This window comes from Choloepus didactylus, chromosome 2 (genome assembly GCF_015220235.1).
Source record: "Choloepus didactylus isolate mChoDid1 chromosome 2, mChoDid1.pri, whole genome shotgun sequence".
Lineage (NCBI taxonomy): Eukaryota > Metazoa > Chordata > Mammalia > Pilosa > Megalonychidae > Choloepus > Choloepus didactylus.
In genome coordinates this window covers 44,601,395-44,620,329 of record NC_051308.1, presented here as the reverse complement: position 1 = coordinate 44,620,329, position 18,935 = coordinate 44,601,395, and the positions used below count along the sequence as shown (strand labels likewise).

General features: G+C 37.4%; 1 protein-coding gene across 1 annotated transcript in view; it reads right to left on the bottom strand.

Moving 5' to 3' along the window:
- USH2A (usherin) overlaps positions 1–18,935 on the bottom strand; it is an 891,077-nt gene that overhangs the window by 182,805 nt on the left and 689,337 nt on the right. Inside the window, 1 exon segment of the mRNA XM_037823757.1 lies at positions 2,190–2,388. Within this exon segment, the coding sequence (XP_037679685.1) occupies positions 2,190–2,388 (199 nt within the window).

The window sequence follows — 18,935 nt, the reverse complement described above, 5'->3', positions numbered from 1 at the left end:
TTTTAGAAACACAAGTTCTTGGGACTCACCCCAGTCCCACTGAATCAGAAGCTCTGGGGGTGAGACCCTGTAATCCATGTATTAAAGTCTTCCAGTCCTGATGCTCCATCCAGTTTGAGAACCATGGCTATAATCACACGGCAAAGTTTGTAGAAGTATTTCAGGCCACTCTCATGTTTATAGTGCTTTAGCCTAGTGGTTCTGAAAGTCACAATAAAAGTGTTTTTCTACCTCCCCCTAACCTTCCACCCCAGGAAATATTCCTACTTAATCCCCAAGAGAAATTTACAATTTTTTTCTCATGAGATAGTGACTTCCTCTATTCTTTCACTGACAGTATACATGCAACGTTTTTAATCCTTAAAATAAAAATGACTTTGTTTAGTGCATCATTAAAAATTTTCTCTTTTTAATAATGTATAACATTTGTATCATAATAGTGAAGTGTGATGGTTTCTTTTCAAGAATATTGGATGAGATTTGCACATGCCAGTTTCCTATAGGTTAACGTTTGTTTTCTTCCCTCCATATTTCAGTTTACATTTATCTTCCATAAAAGACTATCTGTATTTTTTTTTTTTTGTAACATAGTATACCATGTTTTGTTTTGTTTTGTTTTGTTTTCTGGTCTTAATCATTTTTTTTAATCAATTAAAAACCAGACTAAACGGCTTTTTGTTATTCTGGAAATGTTGGACATATGAATACTAAAATAATCTTTTATTTGCTGTGACGATCCATTAATTTCTTCAAAAGCTTATAAAGAGCATTTTCTGAAACCAGTGAAAAGGAAGGTAGAAGTTTGTTTACAAATAATTTACTTTGAACATATAGAACCTTTAGACAAGTATTTTAGGCTTGAAATACTGTGACTAATCTTTTCTTCATCTCATGACAGGGTACATTTTAATTTAATGTGGACATGTGAAGAGCATTTAGCTTTTGTTGTTTTAGAGTAAACTTAAACCGAGACATTAGCTTTGCTAGTTTTGCTCTAATTTGCTCTACTTTCACCAATAACATCTAGAAGTGAAACTATTATCAAATCCTTCATGTAGACTGGAAGAACTGATAGTTTCTGATATGAATCTCTTTTTAAATTTTGGGTGAAATGCATTTTTCTTCCCTCACTGACTGGATGAACTTTAAATCTTTATTTCTTATACATATAAAATTAATCCCTACTTGTCAGCTTCTCATTACATAAAACATATTAAAATAATAGAACCAAAACAATGAAGACTGAATGTTATATTTTATCCAACACTTTCCCAAATTTCATCTTTCTCTTGAAAAACATTTTTAGTGTTTAGTGTTTACTCCAGCATTTTTCCTCTCAGAAATCCTAAATTTAATTTTATTTTATAAAAGTATGTTCCTCAGACAATTCACATTTAAAGCCTAAAAATGACATAAAACTTGGGCAAAATGATAATTTTGGAAACTGTGTCAAAAAAAAGTATAGTTATTAACTGATTTTATGACATTCCTTACATGATAACCACTGCTAAACCTGTGTTGGCCGTATAGTTTTACTTTGATCCATATTGCTTTAATAACTCACTTTTTAAATTACTGTGTCCTTTTGCAATGAATCTTATGAATTTAGTACTAGCTTTAGTCGTTGAATGTGTAATGTTGTTGTTGACAAATAGGAACATTAATTCATTATATGAAATCTTACTTCCAAACTAAGGATTTTCTGCATCATTTGTCAATAAAAGCCATTTACAAACTCCTCTGTCTGGCTGTATTATTGATCTGATTCTTAAACTGCAGCTAATATGGTCATTAATGTACAAATGACTGTAATTTAAAAATATTTCTTCAGTCATGCAAAACATGCACCTTTCACAATTACTCATCAGTGTCATGTAAACAAACACCCACATGTAACTAAATGGATTTGTTATCAAGAAAATTCAAGTCACTCAATCAAATATGAATTTGGGATGTTCCTCAACATCCCAATAAACTAACATTTCCTGTGAAGATGATGAAAAATGAGAAGGCTAAAATGCTCATGAGGATGATAGGATTTTTATAAGCATCCTTCTTTTCCATGGAGTATTCATGATAGACTAGTGGAAATATTGATCATGATAAACTGTGGTTTAAGATGCAAGTGGTTTTACCTGGAGTGTTTAGAGAGAAAAACATATTTCACTGACTAGTTTGAAAAGATTTACCTTAGCTTCAGGAGAATAGCACATGTGTCCACAGATATTTTCAGGTTTCTGACATTTCACTGCCTTGCAGAGCTCACCTCTGTGGTCCTTCATTAACTTCTGGGTTTTAGGGCATGCATGCCATGTTTTCCGTAAGAGATCGTATCCAAGTATGATGCCATTTGGTTTCTCTGGAGACACCCAGTCAATTTGAAGGGATCTGCAGCAGATAGAGTAATCAATATTTCTGAAAAGACAACATTTAACATTGCTGCTTTCAGCCTCAACTACTTTTCAATTAATCTTGCAGACTGGTCAAATGGTTTGTTTCATCAACTTCCTAATTAACAAACTCCAGCAAAATAATATATATACACACACACACATATTTAATATATATGTATGCATATATGCTACTATCATATAATATATTTTAGAAACAGTCAAAACTATGTAAGCTTTTGGGAGAATAACACATGACATGAGTCTCTTACTTTGCTTCACCGACAAGAAGAAAGTATTGTTCTTTGTTACTCAGCAGGAAAATTAAAAAAAAAAAATTTGGGTTTGATAAGCAAAGATAAGACATAAATAATACGACATGGTAAACAGGGTGAGAATTAGAATATGTGGCACAACTAATTCCTATTTCTAACCACCCCACCTTCTCCTTTGCCTTCCCTTAGATAGGACCAGTGATGTGACACCGAGCTGCTCAAAGAAATGTAATTTGAAGTCTGTGGTGGGGTTCCTAGGGAGATTGCCAGAGAATTTTAGCTTTGTTGACAAAACTGCTGACTTCTCCCTTCTCTTTTTTGCTGCTAAACGTGATGCTTGGAACATCAGCAATTATCTAGCTGGCATTAGAGAAAGACCTCGAGAATCAAAGATTTCACTGTGGTATTCGCTATTGCTGAACCAATGCTAGCAGCCATCTATCTCCAGAACTATTTATTTCAGTCTCTGTTGTTAGACGTCTTATAACTTTGTCATGGCTTTGTCTTTTTACACCTCAAAACTAAGATCTCTGTTAGAAAAGGCCTGAGCCTTATCAGGTCATAATTCAATCAGTTTGGGCTTCATCAAGTAACCTCCCACTCAATTAAGAGTATAAGGAAGACAATAGTTTAAAAGTAAAGAGCACTCAAAACAAGAATTCAGCTTTAGCACATTTTTTACTAAAGGAGCACTTAAGGTAAAAGGAACAAGTTTAGAATGTAAGAATTAACTGATACATTACCAAGCCTGGGAGCCCTACTCCTCCAGACATAGCTGGACATGAGATTAGAGAGCTCCCCCTTGTCTGAGTTACAGAAAATTTATAGTATTTTGATTTAGAGTAACTTTAAGTCATATTTTGTTTTTACATTAAATGATGCATTGTGATCATGAGTGACCCTCGAAGTGAAGCGTCTTGATCCACAAGTGGTTTAAGATCAAAGGAGGGTATCTACAATGTTAATAAAGACTTAGCCTTGAATGCCAGTAAAACTCTACTGATAATATTTTCACTAATTAAACTATGATTTCTGTAAGAGCAATATAACATACTTCTACTTATATAAAGTTTAAACATTAGAAAAGAAATTACTATTACTTGTTTCTAACTTGTTAATACAGTTTTCTCGTTTTATTCTATGATTAGTTTAGCCATTACATCATATTGATAAACATACATTCAATTAGGACTTGTATTCAACCTTCCTACATTATTTATGACTTCTTTATGATTAAAGTAACAGCTGCAGCTCCATCCTGTTTCACATAAGACCAGATGATTACATGTTATCTTTATCTAAGAAGGTTGAGAGGGTCTTTCTGCTTTTTTGAAAATATTCACAACTTTTTTACCTGTTTAGCTTCTCCTTCAGAATAATTTTCTAATATAGGACTTAAAGAATACGGATCATCTCTCCCAGTTATTATAGTAAGGCCTTTCTACTTTTTATCATTTGGAAATTGTACTTGAGTGTTTTTAGGTAAAAGGTCTGTTAAATATGCTTCTATATTAGAAGGAATAACTGACTCTTTACTATCAGAATAGAAAACATTAGGTGAGGTATATGACAGCAGCACAGATTGGAGTCAGAATCCTCATTTTCAGATTCCTCAGTAGAGATATTAACCTGTGACAACTTGCGCCCAAAATAAATTCCCAAACTGATAAAAATCATATTCATTTCTTTGCAATTTACCTAATTTTTGACTCTTATAAGCTGATTTGTTTCCCTAATAGCTTTTTAATAGCATGGTCAGATATGTTTTGTGGTTAGAACTATACAAACCGAAGGTTCCCATACAAAAGACCTTTACATTGTTGTGATCTTAAAGAAGGTGTCTAATTTTTAAAATTGAGTCACAATTTCATCCTAAACTTAACTACACTTTTGACCACTTTGCCGTCATTGCATAAAATAAGACATTTTACACATTTCATTTTAAAGAAAAATATATCTTTGCAGGCTAAGTTACTAGGCACTGTGAATTTCCAGTGACACCACATTTCAGGAATTCAATTAAACCCAAACATTTACATTAGAAAGCACCAGTCAAGATCCTTGACATTTTAATAGACTGCAAAAAAAAGAAAAAAAAAAAAAAAAAAGAAAAGAAAAGATAATGATTATTTCATTTTATTGGGGGTACAAAAAACACATTAGTAACAAGACTCTGTAGATAGGAAATTAATGTCCCCTATGAGAGAACAGTTTCATAGGTGAGTTGTATATTTGAAGATCTTCATCTAACTCTCAAAATTAATTTCACATTCTGAAGATGCTTCTTTAGTATGTGTTGCATGGTCAAGTATAGAAAAGGCTACATTTAAGTGACATTAATGGATCTGACTTATCCATAAAAGCTGGTAACTTGTAAAGCCTGGAAAACACTATGTATAACACCATGCCACCATGGCTTCTCTTCCTTTAGCAACATTACTGTTAAATGAGGCAACCTATGTTCTTAGTTATAACATGAACAGATTTGCTTTTGAGGACTTTAGTCAGGTATACAAAGGTAAATGATCCAAGAAAAATACATGTTTTAACACTTATATATCTCTCATTTGAAAGAATTGGAGTAACATTGAAATATCCTTTGCTGATTTGAAAATGAAAGACAACTCTGAAAAATAGCACTATTATTAACTGGATTAATGGGCTCATTGTTTTGATATTTAAGGGTAAAACAGAAGAAACATTCTTCTACCACAAAATGAATGTCAAATATTGTGGGAAACAAGCTGATGCTTCTTTTGTACAGATCAGTAAAGGCTGTACACAGATACACATATAAACACAAACTGACTTGCTCCCTTTGAATGGGTAAGTTTTTGTAGATTTGTTTATTTAGCCCTCAGAGCAATAGGGTATGAAACTTAAGCTACTTTAATAAAGCTTCTGATAAAAGTCACCCTATCTACACACTTTCTGGTACCTGAACTCATCCAGTGTTCAGACATTTTAGTTGGAGCTATTTCCTTTTAATTCGGTCATATTGTTAATGGAATTGCTATTCTATTTCTATTATTATTACCTAAGGCTGTGGACACCACCACTATCATTATCACTTCCAATGGTCACTTCAAAGGAGCACAAAACAAAATTGAAGATAGAAAGGAGTATGCGAAAATAATTTCGTTATTACCTATCTTTATACGGGTGAATAACAAAATGATACAGGTAAGAGAGAGTTTTCATGAAGACATGAAGACCTGGCACTCTTTAATATTTCATTCTAATATTTTCATCATTTTTTACATAATTCTTTTTATTAGGCCAAGGGAAAAAAATCATCATATACCTTAAGATATCAATCTAAAATATTATAGATTAAATAGCTCTGAATTCCCCTGATCATGTTTACACAGGTCTTTTTTCTATTCACTTTGGTCATTTTTGTCAATCACTTATTTAACACTTCAGTTCTTCAATACTATTCCAGATTATATTCATCAAAATTGTCAGGACACTTTTACAGAAGGACTAAACAATGTAATGTGATGAAATATTAATTCTTTGCTCTCAAGTAAGGTCATTGAATATTTTAATCTCCTGTGATGCTTAGTATAAAGTGCAGTAAGTAAAAACAATCAAAGGCAAAACCCATGTCCTGGAGTGATAATAACAGGGACACAAACATATATAAATAAAGCAAGTAAAATGTTATAGAGCAATATGAAATCAAGTGCTTAAATGTATAGTTCAGGATACGTGCATTATAGAAACACAGAGCAAGCAAAGATCATTGCGGAGCAGGCTATACACATGGGAGATTTCTTGGGGGAAGTGAAAGGGAATTTGAATTGGTGAATAGGAGGAATAGAAGAATAAGCAAAAGTTAAGAAGTGGGAATCAGGCTAGTATATATATGGGAGAATAATGTGATTAGTGAATTTCTATATCCCATAATAATGAAAGATAAATTCAGATATAAAATGTGAGTTTATGGAGTCCCTCAATAACCATGGTGAGCTTGTTAGGTGATATGGGCTGACTGTGTAGTTTTATCACTAGCAGAATAAGAAGTCCCCTTAGGAAAATGTTCAGAGATAGATTGTGGTGATGAACGCATAACTATGTTATCATACTGTGGACAGTGGATTGCATATCATGGATGATTGTATGATGTGTGAATGTATTTCAATAAAACTGAATTTAAAAAAAAAAAAAATACATGCAAAATAAAAAAAAATAAAAAAAAAAAAAGAAGTCCCCTTAGAATCAGTAACCTGGAAGATTCGAGTGGAAGAGAGTAGAGACAGGGAGAAATGCTATTGAGTGTTATAAAATGTTGAATGTTCCTCTAGCTTAGGAATTTCAACAATAGACCCAAACTGAGGACGGCAGATGATGAATACCTCCATTTATGAATGATAAGTACCTTTCTTCTAAAGGAAACAGCAAGTTTCTGCTAAGTTCTGGGGCCTAAACTGTCCTTCAACTCTGACCCATCACCCTAACTGACCAAAATAAACAGAATTCTAGGGGAGTTTGTAAAATAGGAACTTTCATGAATATTTATTGAGTACCTGCTACAGGAACTCAGAGGCATTGTTCCATGTACTTCAGAGAACAAAACAGATTAAGTCCCTGCTTTCATGAAACTTACATTTTATTGGGGGAAGATGGATACAAACAAGTAAATATATACTATGCCAGGTGGGTGGTCTGGAAGACCTTGTTCTTCTGCACAGAAAGAAGGGATGAGGCAAAAAGGGGAGTATTCCAGGCAGAGGGAGCAGGAGGAGCAGAGGCTTAGAGACATCCATGTACTTGCTTGTCAAAGGACTTCCAAAGAATCCAATATCCAACAGTGCTGGAGTGGCATGAGCAAGGGATAGTGTTAGAAAATGGGATTGGGTGGGTGCTGGGAGGGAGTGATGGGGTATTGCAGAAAATGCAGGAACTTGTAGAACATGGAAATGAGTCTGGATATGTTTCTGAATGAATTGGAAAGCCAAGAAGTGAAAAAGGAGTTCTTTACCTAGTGAGGAGTGACATTTCCTCTCCCTCACCCTCCCACCTACCCACACACTCGAAGCTAAGGAAGACTATTCCAAGTGAGTCACTCAGAGAAATTAGAATGTTTTCTTCTCATGGTTGGTACTTTCTGAGATGCAGAAATGTCTGAGTCCAATCTGCTGCTACCCTGGAGGGATGTTCCCTGATGAGTTCTTGGGATAGCTTGACATAGGTCCCTTGGGTTTGGCAGTTCATATGAGCACAGAGAATGGTGCTTGCTTCTCAATTAGAGAATTCTGATAGACAGAGATAAAGAGGCGAGAATAGCCTGTAACAACAGGGTAAGATGAGAATGTCATACTATCACCCTTTAGCATGGCACAGATGAGTGAGTTTCTCATGAGCTAAGTGGATACCTTGTGAACTGGCTAGGCTTGAGTCAACTTAAAGGCATACTTCCCAGAAGGGCAGCCTTGAGTATTAGGGGACTATAGCAGAAAGAGTATTTGGGATGTTCTAGTGAGTTGGCACCACTTGTGTCAAAGAACTTGGCTATGCAGACCCTCATGGGACTTCTCAAGGAAAACATACAATTCTCCAAGAAAGTGGCACCTGTGACCTAAAGGGCTTTGATGGCTATCCAGTTCTAGTGAATAAATAATAACATTGGGAGGAGACATATCTGGATGAAAGGGATTAGGAGAGAAAGAGCAAGGAAGACAGAAAGAGCGAGGAGGTGGGAAAGAGCAAGCTGGGTTCAGGCCTGAGCCTGCAAGTCAGTAGAAGCTTTGAAACTAGATATAAGCTTAATATTTTGCTGCAGATGGAAAAGACTTTTAAATACTTGAACATGAATCTAATTACCAAAATGAAACTCACAATGAAAAATAATTTGAAAGCCATATGATGTGCTTGAGATATTGTCAAGAGTTGAGGAAGGGGCAGCCAAAACACTATGTTTAATGCAGTAGTAGAAGAAAAGTTAAGCTTTTTCTTCTTTGTATATCACTGAATATAGAGAGCTCCATAAACAGGTTACATAAGTTTTATGAGATGAGAGCTTGGTGGTGGACATGGAAATGAACACATGTGAGAGGGTGCTTCTAAAAAATTACACAAAATTGATGTTTATTGAACTCAGGGGATAAAAAATAATTCAAAGATAAATGTTGGTGTTAATATGAAAAATGGTGGTGCATTTGCAAAAGCAGATGATAGAAAAGATGAATTAGTGGGAAGTAACTTTTGAGTCTCAAGGTTTTGGGAAGTGTTGGGTGGATATGACAACAGAAAATCAGTAGACAAGTGGAGATATAGGACTAGAACTTAGGGAGAAAACAGAGCTGGCGATTTTGAATAGATCAGCATGACTGAAGTGGGGATGATTGAACTATCAAAGCAGGAGGGATTTATTTTCTTTGGATTACACCCACAATTAATGAGTAGGTTTGGAAGGTAACCAGTAAAGGAACCAATGAGTGATCATAGAGCCAGGAACAAAGTAGCAGTTAAAGGTCAAAGTGAATTAGGAGGAAGAACTAGTTTTTTCTGAGTCACTCAAAGCCCACGTTTACAATTGAGTTGCTTCCATGGGAGCTACAAGAAGAAGAGCAATTGGAAGCGGCTTAGAATTGGAGGAAGGTGAGGAAATGGATGGCAGAGTTTCCACACTAAGCTAAATATTCTGTAAGGACTCTTTAATGAAATAATGAGTTTGATAATAAGAACTTGTTCCAGTTTGCTAATGCTACCTTTATGCAAAATACCAAAATGTATTGGCTTTTATAAAGGGGGTTTATGTGGTTACAAATTTACAGTCCAAAGGCCATGAAAATATCCAAATTAAGGCATCAATACTAGTATACCTTCACTGAAGGAAGGCCAATGGCATCCAGAAAACCTCTGTTAGCTGGGAAGGCACGTGGCTGGCATCTGCTGATCCTGGGTTGTGTTCCAGCTCCACTCTCAGCTCCTGTGCATTCTTCAAAGTGTCTCTCTTGGCACCTCCCTCTTTCTGTGAACACTTTTATAGGGCTCCAGTGATTCAATTAAGACACACCATGAATGGGTGGGGTAACACCTCCATGAAAATTATCCAATCAAAATTCTTGCCCACAGTTGATTGAGTCATATCTCCATGGAAACAACCCAATCCAATGGTTCCAACCTAATCAAGACTAATATATCTGCCCCCACAAGACTGCATTAAAGAACATGGCATTTTGGGGGACATAATACATCCAAGCTGGCACAGTACTTATTGACCATGAAAACAACAATATTTCCTCAAAGCAATTATTATCATAAGAACATTCATTGGATCCATACAACAAAACCAAATACACTCCAAATTCTCTTTCAGGAGCTCTTCTCTTCCCATAACCTTTAAAGTTCCAAGTCATTCTAAATCTTGCAGTTCATCCTTTTCTGTATTTTAAAAAAGAAACATGGAGTCGGGCAAGATGGCGGCATAGAAAGGAGTGGAAGCTAAGTAGTCCCCCTGGAACAACTACAAAAAACCAGAAACAACTAGTAAATAATCCAGAATAACTGCGGGGGGACAAACGAGACCATCCACTCATCATACACCAACCTGAATTGGGAGGAATGCCCAAGAATACAGCATAAAATCTGTAAGTAAAACCTGCGGAACCAGGTCGGGAGACCCCCTCCCCCATAGCCCGAGCTGCAGAGCCGCGTGGTGCCACAGAGAAGCTCTCTCCCAACAAGCGAATACAGCTCAGCTGAGCTCCAACTGGGGTTTTAAGTAGCGAGTGTGAACTGCTCACTACAGGTACGCAGCCCCAAAAAAACAGACAAAGGCGTTGGGTGACGACTGACCTGGGAGAGCCGGAGGGTTGCCTTGGACTGGGTCTGAAGGGGACTATCTGTTTCTTTTTTGGCTCAGTGGAGAAAGCCCCAGTCATTTTCAGTTTCCAGGGCTGTGACTCGGGGAAGGGTGGAGACACCACAAGCAGAGAGCGAGGCCACTGAAATGCTAATGACCTCCACCTGAGGGGTCTGTCTTCTCTAGGAGGAAAGGGGTGGGGCCCTTTCCATTCAGAACCAGACCCCAGAGCCTGGGGGAACACGGCCATACCTCCTCACACCAGTCAAGAATTATAGGCTAATAGGCGTCACCTGCTGGGCAGAAAAGCACAGTGACCCGAGGCATCAAAGGGTGGAGCAATTTTCTAAGACACACCCGCAGGGAAACCAGATACTGAATATTTCTTCCCTCTGGGACCTGAGCCTGTTCTGGTCTGAGAAAACCCGATTTGGATAACCAAGGAAACCATGCCTAGACAACAGAAAATTACAACTTACACGAAGAAAAACAAAGTTATGGCCCAGTCAAAGGAACAAACGTACACTTCAACTGAGATACAGGAATTTAAACAACTAATGCTAAATCAATTCAAAAAGTTTAGAGAAGATATTGCAAAAGAGATAGAGGCTGTAAAGGAAGAACTGGACATGTATACGGCAGAAATCAAAAGTTCAAAAAACCTGCTAGTAGAATCTATGGAAATGAAAGGCACAACACAAGAGATGAAAGGCACAATGGAAACATACAACAGCAGATCTCAAGAGGCAGAAGAAAACACTCAGGAACTGGAGAACAAAACACCTGAAAGCCTACACGCAAAGGAGCAGATGGAGAAAAGAATGAAAAAATATGAGCAACGTCTCCGGGAACTCAAGGATGAAACAAAGTACAATAATGTACGTATCATTGGTGTCCCAGAAGGAGAAGAGAAGGGAAAGGGGGCAGAAGCAATAATAGAGGAAATAATTAATGAAAATTTCCCATCTCTTATGAAAGACATAAAATTACAGATCCAAGAAGCGCAGCGTACTCCAAACAGAAGAGAGATGAAGAGGCCTACGCCAAGACACTTAATAATCAGATTATCAAATGTCAAAGACAAAGAGAGAATCCTGAAAGCAGCAAGAGAAAAGCAATCCATTACATACAAAGGAAGCTTAATAAGAATATGTGCAGATCTCTCAGCAGAAACCATGGAGGCAAGAAGGAAGTGGTGTGATATATTTAAGATACTGAAAGAGAAAAACTGCCAACCAAGAATCTTGTATCCAGCAAAGCTGTCCTTCGAATATGAGGGAGAGCTCAAAATATTTTCTGAGAAACAGACAATGAGAGACTTTGTGAACAAGACACCTGCCCTACAGGAAATACTAAAGGGAGCACTACAGGGTGATAGAAGACAGGAGTGTGTGGTTTGGAACACAATTTTGGGAGATGGTAGCACAACAATGTAAGTACAATGAACAAAGGTAACTATGAATACGGTTGAGAGAGGAAGATGGGGAGCATGTGAGACACCACAAGAAAGGAGGAAAGATAAAAACTGGGACTGTGTAACTTGGTGAAATCTAGAGTATTCAACAATTGTGATAAAATGTACAAATATGTTCTTTTACGAGGGAGACCAAGCAAATGTCAACCTTGCAAGGTGTTAAAAATGGGGAGGCATTGGGGGAGGGATCCAATCAGCATAAACTAGAGACTGTAACTAATAGAATCATTGTATTATGCTTCCTTTAATGTAACAAAGGTGATATACCAAGGTGACTGCAGATAAGAGGGGGGGATAGGGGAGGCATGTTAGACACTTGACATTGGTGGTATTGTCTGATTCTTTATTCTACTTTGATTTAAGGTTATTTTTCCTTTTGCTGCTTCCTAGCTGTCATTTTTTTTGTTTCCTCTTTCTTTTGCCTCTCTACCTTCTTTGACTCTCCCTCCTGCCTTGTGGAAGGAATGTAGATGCTCTTGCTTAGTATGAGCAGAATGTTCAATTAGGATGAACTTAAATGTTTGGAAACGAACAGGGGTGTTGGTAGCAAGATGTGAGAATAACTAACAGCACCGAATGGTGTGTGAATGAGGTGGAAAGGGGAAGCTCAGAGTCATATATGTCACCAGAAGGAAAGTTGGAGGTCAAAAGATGGAAATGTATAAAACTGAATCCTATGGTGGGCAATGTCCATGATCAACTGTACAAATACTAGAAATCACTTCATGAACCAGAACAAATGTATGACAATAGAATTAGAAGTTAATAATAGAGGGGCATATAGGGAAGAACTATATACCTATTACAAACTATATACTACAGTTAGTAGTATTTCAACATTTTTTCATAAACAGTAACAAACGTACTATATCAATACTAGGAGTCAACAATTGAGGGGGGTTGGTTAGGGATAGGGGAGGTTTAGAGTTTCCTTTTCTTTTTTTCTTTTTTCATCTTTCACTTTATTTCTTGTCTGGAGTAATGAAAAGTTTCTAAAACTTGAACAAAAATTAAGTGTGATGGATGCACAGCTGTATGAGGGTACCCAGGGGCAAGTGATTGTACACTTTGGATCTTTGGATAATTGTATGGTATCTGAACAATCTCAATAAAAATGGAAAAAAAAAAAAAAGAAACATGATTTTAAAAAATTCAGCTCTATTGAGATACATTCACCACCACATAGCACCACCACACAGCTGTGTACTCATCATCACATTCAATATCTGAGCATCTCCATCACTACAAAACAAAAAACAAAAAACAAAAACAAAACCCCCCAAAAATCCACAAAAAACAAAAATAAGAACAAAGATAAAATCAAAAAAAAAAAAAAAGAACACCCCAAACATCATCACCCCCATTTCCCTCCACCATTCACTCAATCTCCAACCCCATTTTTCTGTGCTTCCATCCATACACAGGACAAAGGGAGTGCAAACCATGAGGCCTCCACAACCACATGGTCATACCATTCAAGCCACACAGCCACAGAGCCACACAATAGTCTTCAAGAATCAAGGCTACTAGGCTGCAGTTCAGCACTAGGCTACAGTTCAGGCATTCCAACACACCAAAAACCAAATCGGGATATCTATGCAATGCACAAGAACAACCTCCAGAATGACCCCTCAACTCCACCCAAAATCTCTCAGCCACTGAAATTCTACCTTGTCCCACTTCTCTCCCCACTTCTGGCCAAGAAGCCCCCCCAAATCCCACGATGCTGGATCCAGGCTCATCCCCAGGTTCATGTCTCATATTGCCAGGGAGATCCATACCCCCAGGAGTCACACCCCATGCAGCGGGGAGGGCAACGAGCCTAGCTCGTTGCCCTCCCCGCCTAGTTGGCCCAGAGAAGACGACCACACCCAAGCAACAAAACAGGCTCTCTGGGGGTGACTCCCAGGCACCTATAGCCTCTCTCCTGAGTAACAAGCCCTACAAAAGCAAGCCCCAAGATCGAGGGCTCAGCCCCCCAAACTAGCAGTCCCCACTGCTTGTGAGAACATCAGCAATTCCCTAGCCGAGGAAGTTCAACATTTCCACATTTTTCCCAGTCCCTCAAGGGGGTCCCACAAACACATCCCTATTCCCTGCCCAAATTACTATGGGATGCATCAGGGCCCCACAGCAACCAGCATGTTGCTGTGCAACCATATCTCACTCCTGATTGAAAGTTCCATGTAATCATGACATTTGAATAAACTGACCACACATAAACTTATATAGTGTGTCTCAGAAGACACAGATTGTGCATCATATAAAAATCTCTTCCTTTGGTCTTACACAGATGCTGAAGTTTCAAAACACCATCAACATCATCCCTCACCCATTTGTCTGTTCTGCCCAAGTCCCAACTAGACCAGCCTCATTCACATCTGTAATTGAAGTTTGAATTCCTTTTCAGCCCTTTCAACAATTGCTGCATGGGGTAACACTAACACTCACAGCTGCTGAACTCTAGCTCTGAGTCTCAGGCACCACACTGTACCTGAAGTTCCAGGGACCAACCAGATTACATACAAAGAACTCAGCATCTTAGAGACAACCATCAAAACTCAGGAACAGATATGACTGGGTCAATAAGCCTTCCCCTGCTAACCCATGCCCCAAGATTCAACTCTCAGAGCTTGCACATTACAGTCAGTCTGCAAGAGTGAGGGCAACTATAATGTTTGTCTTTTCTTCTCTGGCCCATCTCATTCAAAAGACTGTCCTCAAGGTCCACCCACCCAGCTGCATGCCCACAACTTCATTCCTTCTTGCAGCCACTCAACATTCCACCGTATTCCTACACCACAGTTCACCACTCTGTTCATCAATATACTCCCAGGCCACCTCTATCCCTTGCAAATCATGAATACTGCTGCCATAAACACCAGTATGCAAATGTCCTTTCGTATCCCTGCTCTCAGTTCTTCCAAGTATATAGCCAAATATATGCCATAAGACCTTATGGCAACCTCATATTTAGCTTCCTGTGGGACTACCACACTGCCCTCCAGCTGGGCTGTACCATTCTACTTCCCCACCAACAGTGAATAGGTACGTCCCTCCCTCTACATTTTCTCCAGCCCTGTATCCCTCTGTTTGTTTTTTCCCCCTGCAATTTTACTGAGATATATTCATATACCATACAGTCATCCACAGTGTACAATTTATGGTTCACAGTAACATCATATAGTTGTGCATTCATCACCACAATCAGCCATTGAACACATTCATTACTCAAAAAAAAAAAAAAAATTGAAATAAGAATAAAAAATAAAAGAAAAAATTAAAATGAAATAAAATACAATAAAAGGGTCAGACAATACCACCACCACCAAGAATCCCATACCTCTCCCATATATTCCCTCCTCTTATAAACATTTAGCATTGGTATATAGCCTTTGTTACAATTAATGGAAGCATAGTACAATGTTACTGAAACATGACTTTCTAAATAAAATTTTTAGATGATTATTTCAGAACACAAGCTACCAGTCACTGAAAATCATGGAGGAAAAATCAAAGATAGAATAGATTTCCCCATACCCAATTTTATAGTAAAAAAAATTGGGGCCTTACAGTCTCACCTTAAATTTGGTGAGGCAAAAAGGGAATACTTTTCCCTCTTGTGCCATACTCAAGGCCCAGCTAAATACTTCTCAAATATACAGGGACTTATGAATGATGATAGTTATTTAACCTTCATTTAGAGACACCCAGTCGAGGTGCTGTCATAAAGACTTTTGAAAAGTTGGTGTGTAAAAATATCATTTATGTCACTCAGTACCTTAAGGCAAATTTTAAAACAATTATTTGTGAATGCTACAAAGACATTACACCTCAGACTTCTCATCAATAATACAGCCCCAATCTGATTTGGAACTCAAAAAAACTGCCATGGTTCCAATCAAAGGCAATAAACGATATGAACTGCATTTTCTCTATACTTTCCCTTGAGCCTCACACCTGGAAATCCTGCATTTTGGAATACTAGCAAGGATGTAATAAAATCTTTTCCTTGTTTTTGTTCTTTTCTTAGGTTACCCATTTATGGAGAGTTAATAAGTGAAATTCACCAGAGCCCAGTACCCAGTGAAGCTGTCAGCTGTAGCGTTTGTCATATTTCAATCAAAGAGGACTCACCCAGTCATCTTCATCTAGCGCAGTCTCTACATTCTCAAGGACCAGAATTAATGAATTAGCTATTGATTAAATTCCACTCTAGCAAATCCACCAAGGCAAATAAATGAACTACCCAGGGCACATGTAGGCCATGGTCAGACATGTCTGGGCTATCGATTGGTCGTTAGTATTCTTTGGGGATATAAAAGCAGCTGATGATAATATGACAAGTGTGGAAAATGCAATGTAGAAACTGAGTTTGTTTCTGGATTAGCAGTTTATAAAACTAGAAGAGGCCATTTGATCTTTCTGCATTTGTGCGCTGTAAGTATCTTCAGTTTATATATAAGACACATTTATCAGTAGTCGTATGGCAGACAATTTAGTCAAAAGGAAGACATAAGTTAACACCAAAGACAAAGATGAGTTGGTACTCTCCAAGCATATAATCAAATAGGCTTGTATGCTACTTTTATATGCAATTAAAATATAGGCGATTAAATTTTATTGACTACCACATTTTAACAAAAACCAAGAATCTGAAAAATATATCCCTTATTAGAAACCAAATTATTTTAAATGCTATAGATGTAAATGCAGTTTACAGACATTTTCCTGGAAGGATTTCACATTTAATTTTACATGTTGCTAACATAAAGGGAATTTTTAACCAGAATAGAAACATAACTAACAAGTATACATTGGTAGAAGTATAATGAAATTATACAAACAATAACATGCACACAGGAGGCTAACTGCTTTGGTGTTGGTGTAATTTTGATTAATGATTTGGCAGCCTATACCTACTCGTTAGAGTCTTGCCTTTGGAAAATGTTACTCTGCTTTCATGAATCATTTTAAGACAGACAAGATATACATGCCAAAATTTGGCTGTGAATGATTTCTATCAATGTTTTGCTAGATCTCCAGCTAGAGAAAAAAAGTTGCCAAAGGCATTGGCATAAAGAAAAACATGGTGTAGGGGGACTTCCTGTGCTGGCCAAGACGGAATAAGCCCATTATAGCCTATGTCTCCCACTGATTACAACTGAAATCTCTGGACAAATTACAAAAAATCACTACCTGAGGACCCCCAAAAGTTATCAATAGCTGGCAAATCAGGAGGGGTGTCAAAACTTGAAGAAAAACTTACACGATGAGGTTCTCATTTTCCTCTTTTATTTCTCAGCTTTTATCCGAGGGCAGCTCCAGTGTGGAACTGTACACTGGGCAAGCAAAATCTCTGAAAGAACTCTTTCTGGCCAGAGTACAGAAGGGAAAAACGCCTTGCAATCCAGAGTATGTATGTGTTTGTATGGGGGTGGTGTGGTGGTTAGGGAAGTAGGAAAGTGCTGGTTTATCTTTTTATCCTCTGGACCATGCCCTTAGGGTGATTTCAGTCCTAGGCTGCACCGTGGCAGCTGTGGCCACCTGGGCAACTAACCCCCCCCAAAAAAAATCTTTCTCTCCACAGGAACCAGGAAAACAGGTCTCTGTGGCTAAAGAATGGTATTTTTCTCTATATTCTCTATATTTTCTCTCACTTCATTTCCTCAAGGACAGCCCATTACCTGAACTGTCTGGCAGCCTACAAGGCTGAAATTCTGAGAGAAACTATAGCTTTCTATACAAGATCCTATAAAGGAAGTTCAGAGGAGTCACAAAGTGTGAGGGAAAATTGCAGAGAGAAGAGAACTAGTCCTTTAATCCTTTAATTCTATATATTAACCAACATAAGTCCTGGATTCAACTCTGGCTTTTCAAGCATGGGGACTGCACTTTGTATACTGGGATTCAAGCAGTATACAAAGACTTTAAGATCTGAACTATTATATAATCCACTTCCCAACTCCCAGATTAACCATTGAGAAGTGCACACTTGTGACAGATGTAAAGCAACATAGCAAAACTTTAGAAAAATGAATTAACACTGAGCCACTGATCACATAAAGCAAGACAGAATTTGCAATCTAGGCAATCCAGTTGATTGCCTCCTGAAGAAAATACAAAATGCAACCACTTTTGGATAATGCTGACTACACTTACATTCTCACAACTAATATCCAAAATGTCCAGGAAACAATCCAAAATCATTCAAAACCATGCTATTTAAAAAGAGCTAGAATGGTTATATTAATATCAGACAAGTAGACTTCAGAACAAGGAAATTATCAGGAAGGAAAAGGGATATTATATAATGATAAAAGGTTCCATTTACTAAGAAGACATAACCATCCTGAACATGTATGCACCTAATAATATAGCATTAAAATAATAAAGCAAAAACTGATAGGTCTATTGGAGAAATAGACAAATCCACAATTATATTTGGAGACTTCAGCACTCCTCTCACAGTAATTGATCAAATAAGCAGGTAAAAAATTGGTAACAACATAGATGACCTGAACATAACCATCAATCAACTTGAACTAATTGGCATTTATAGAACACTCTCTCTGACAACAGGAGAATACACATACTTCTCAAGTGCACATGGAACATTCACTGCAGTGAGCCATTTTCTTGGCCATGAAAACTTAACTAGTTTAAAATAATAAAAGTCACATGAAGTATGTTCTCAAATGAAACTATAAAATCCATATCAGAAAGATGTCTGGAAATTCTGAAAATATTTGGAAACTAAGCAATATACTTCTAAATTATCCATGGGACAAAGATGAACCCCTAAAGAAAATTAAAAAGTATTTCAAAGTAAGTAAAAATGAAAATGCTTCATTTCAAAATGTGTAAGATTTACCAGAAGCAGTATTCAGAGAAAAATTCATAGCAATAAATGCTTATATTCAAAAAGAAGAAAGGTCTCAAATCAATAATCTAAGCCTTCCTCTTTCAGAAAACAGAAAAAA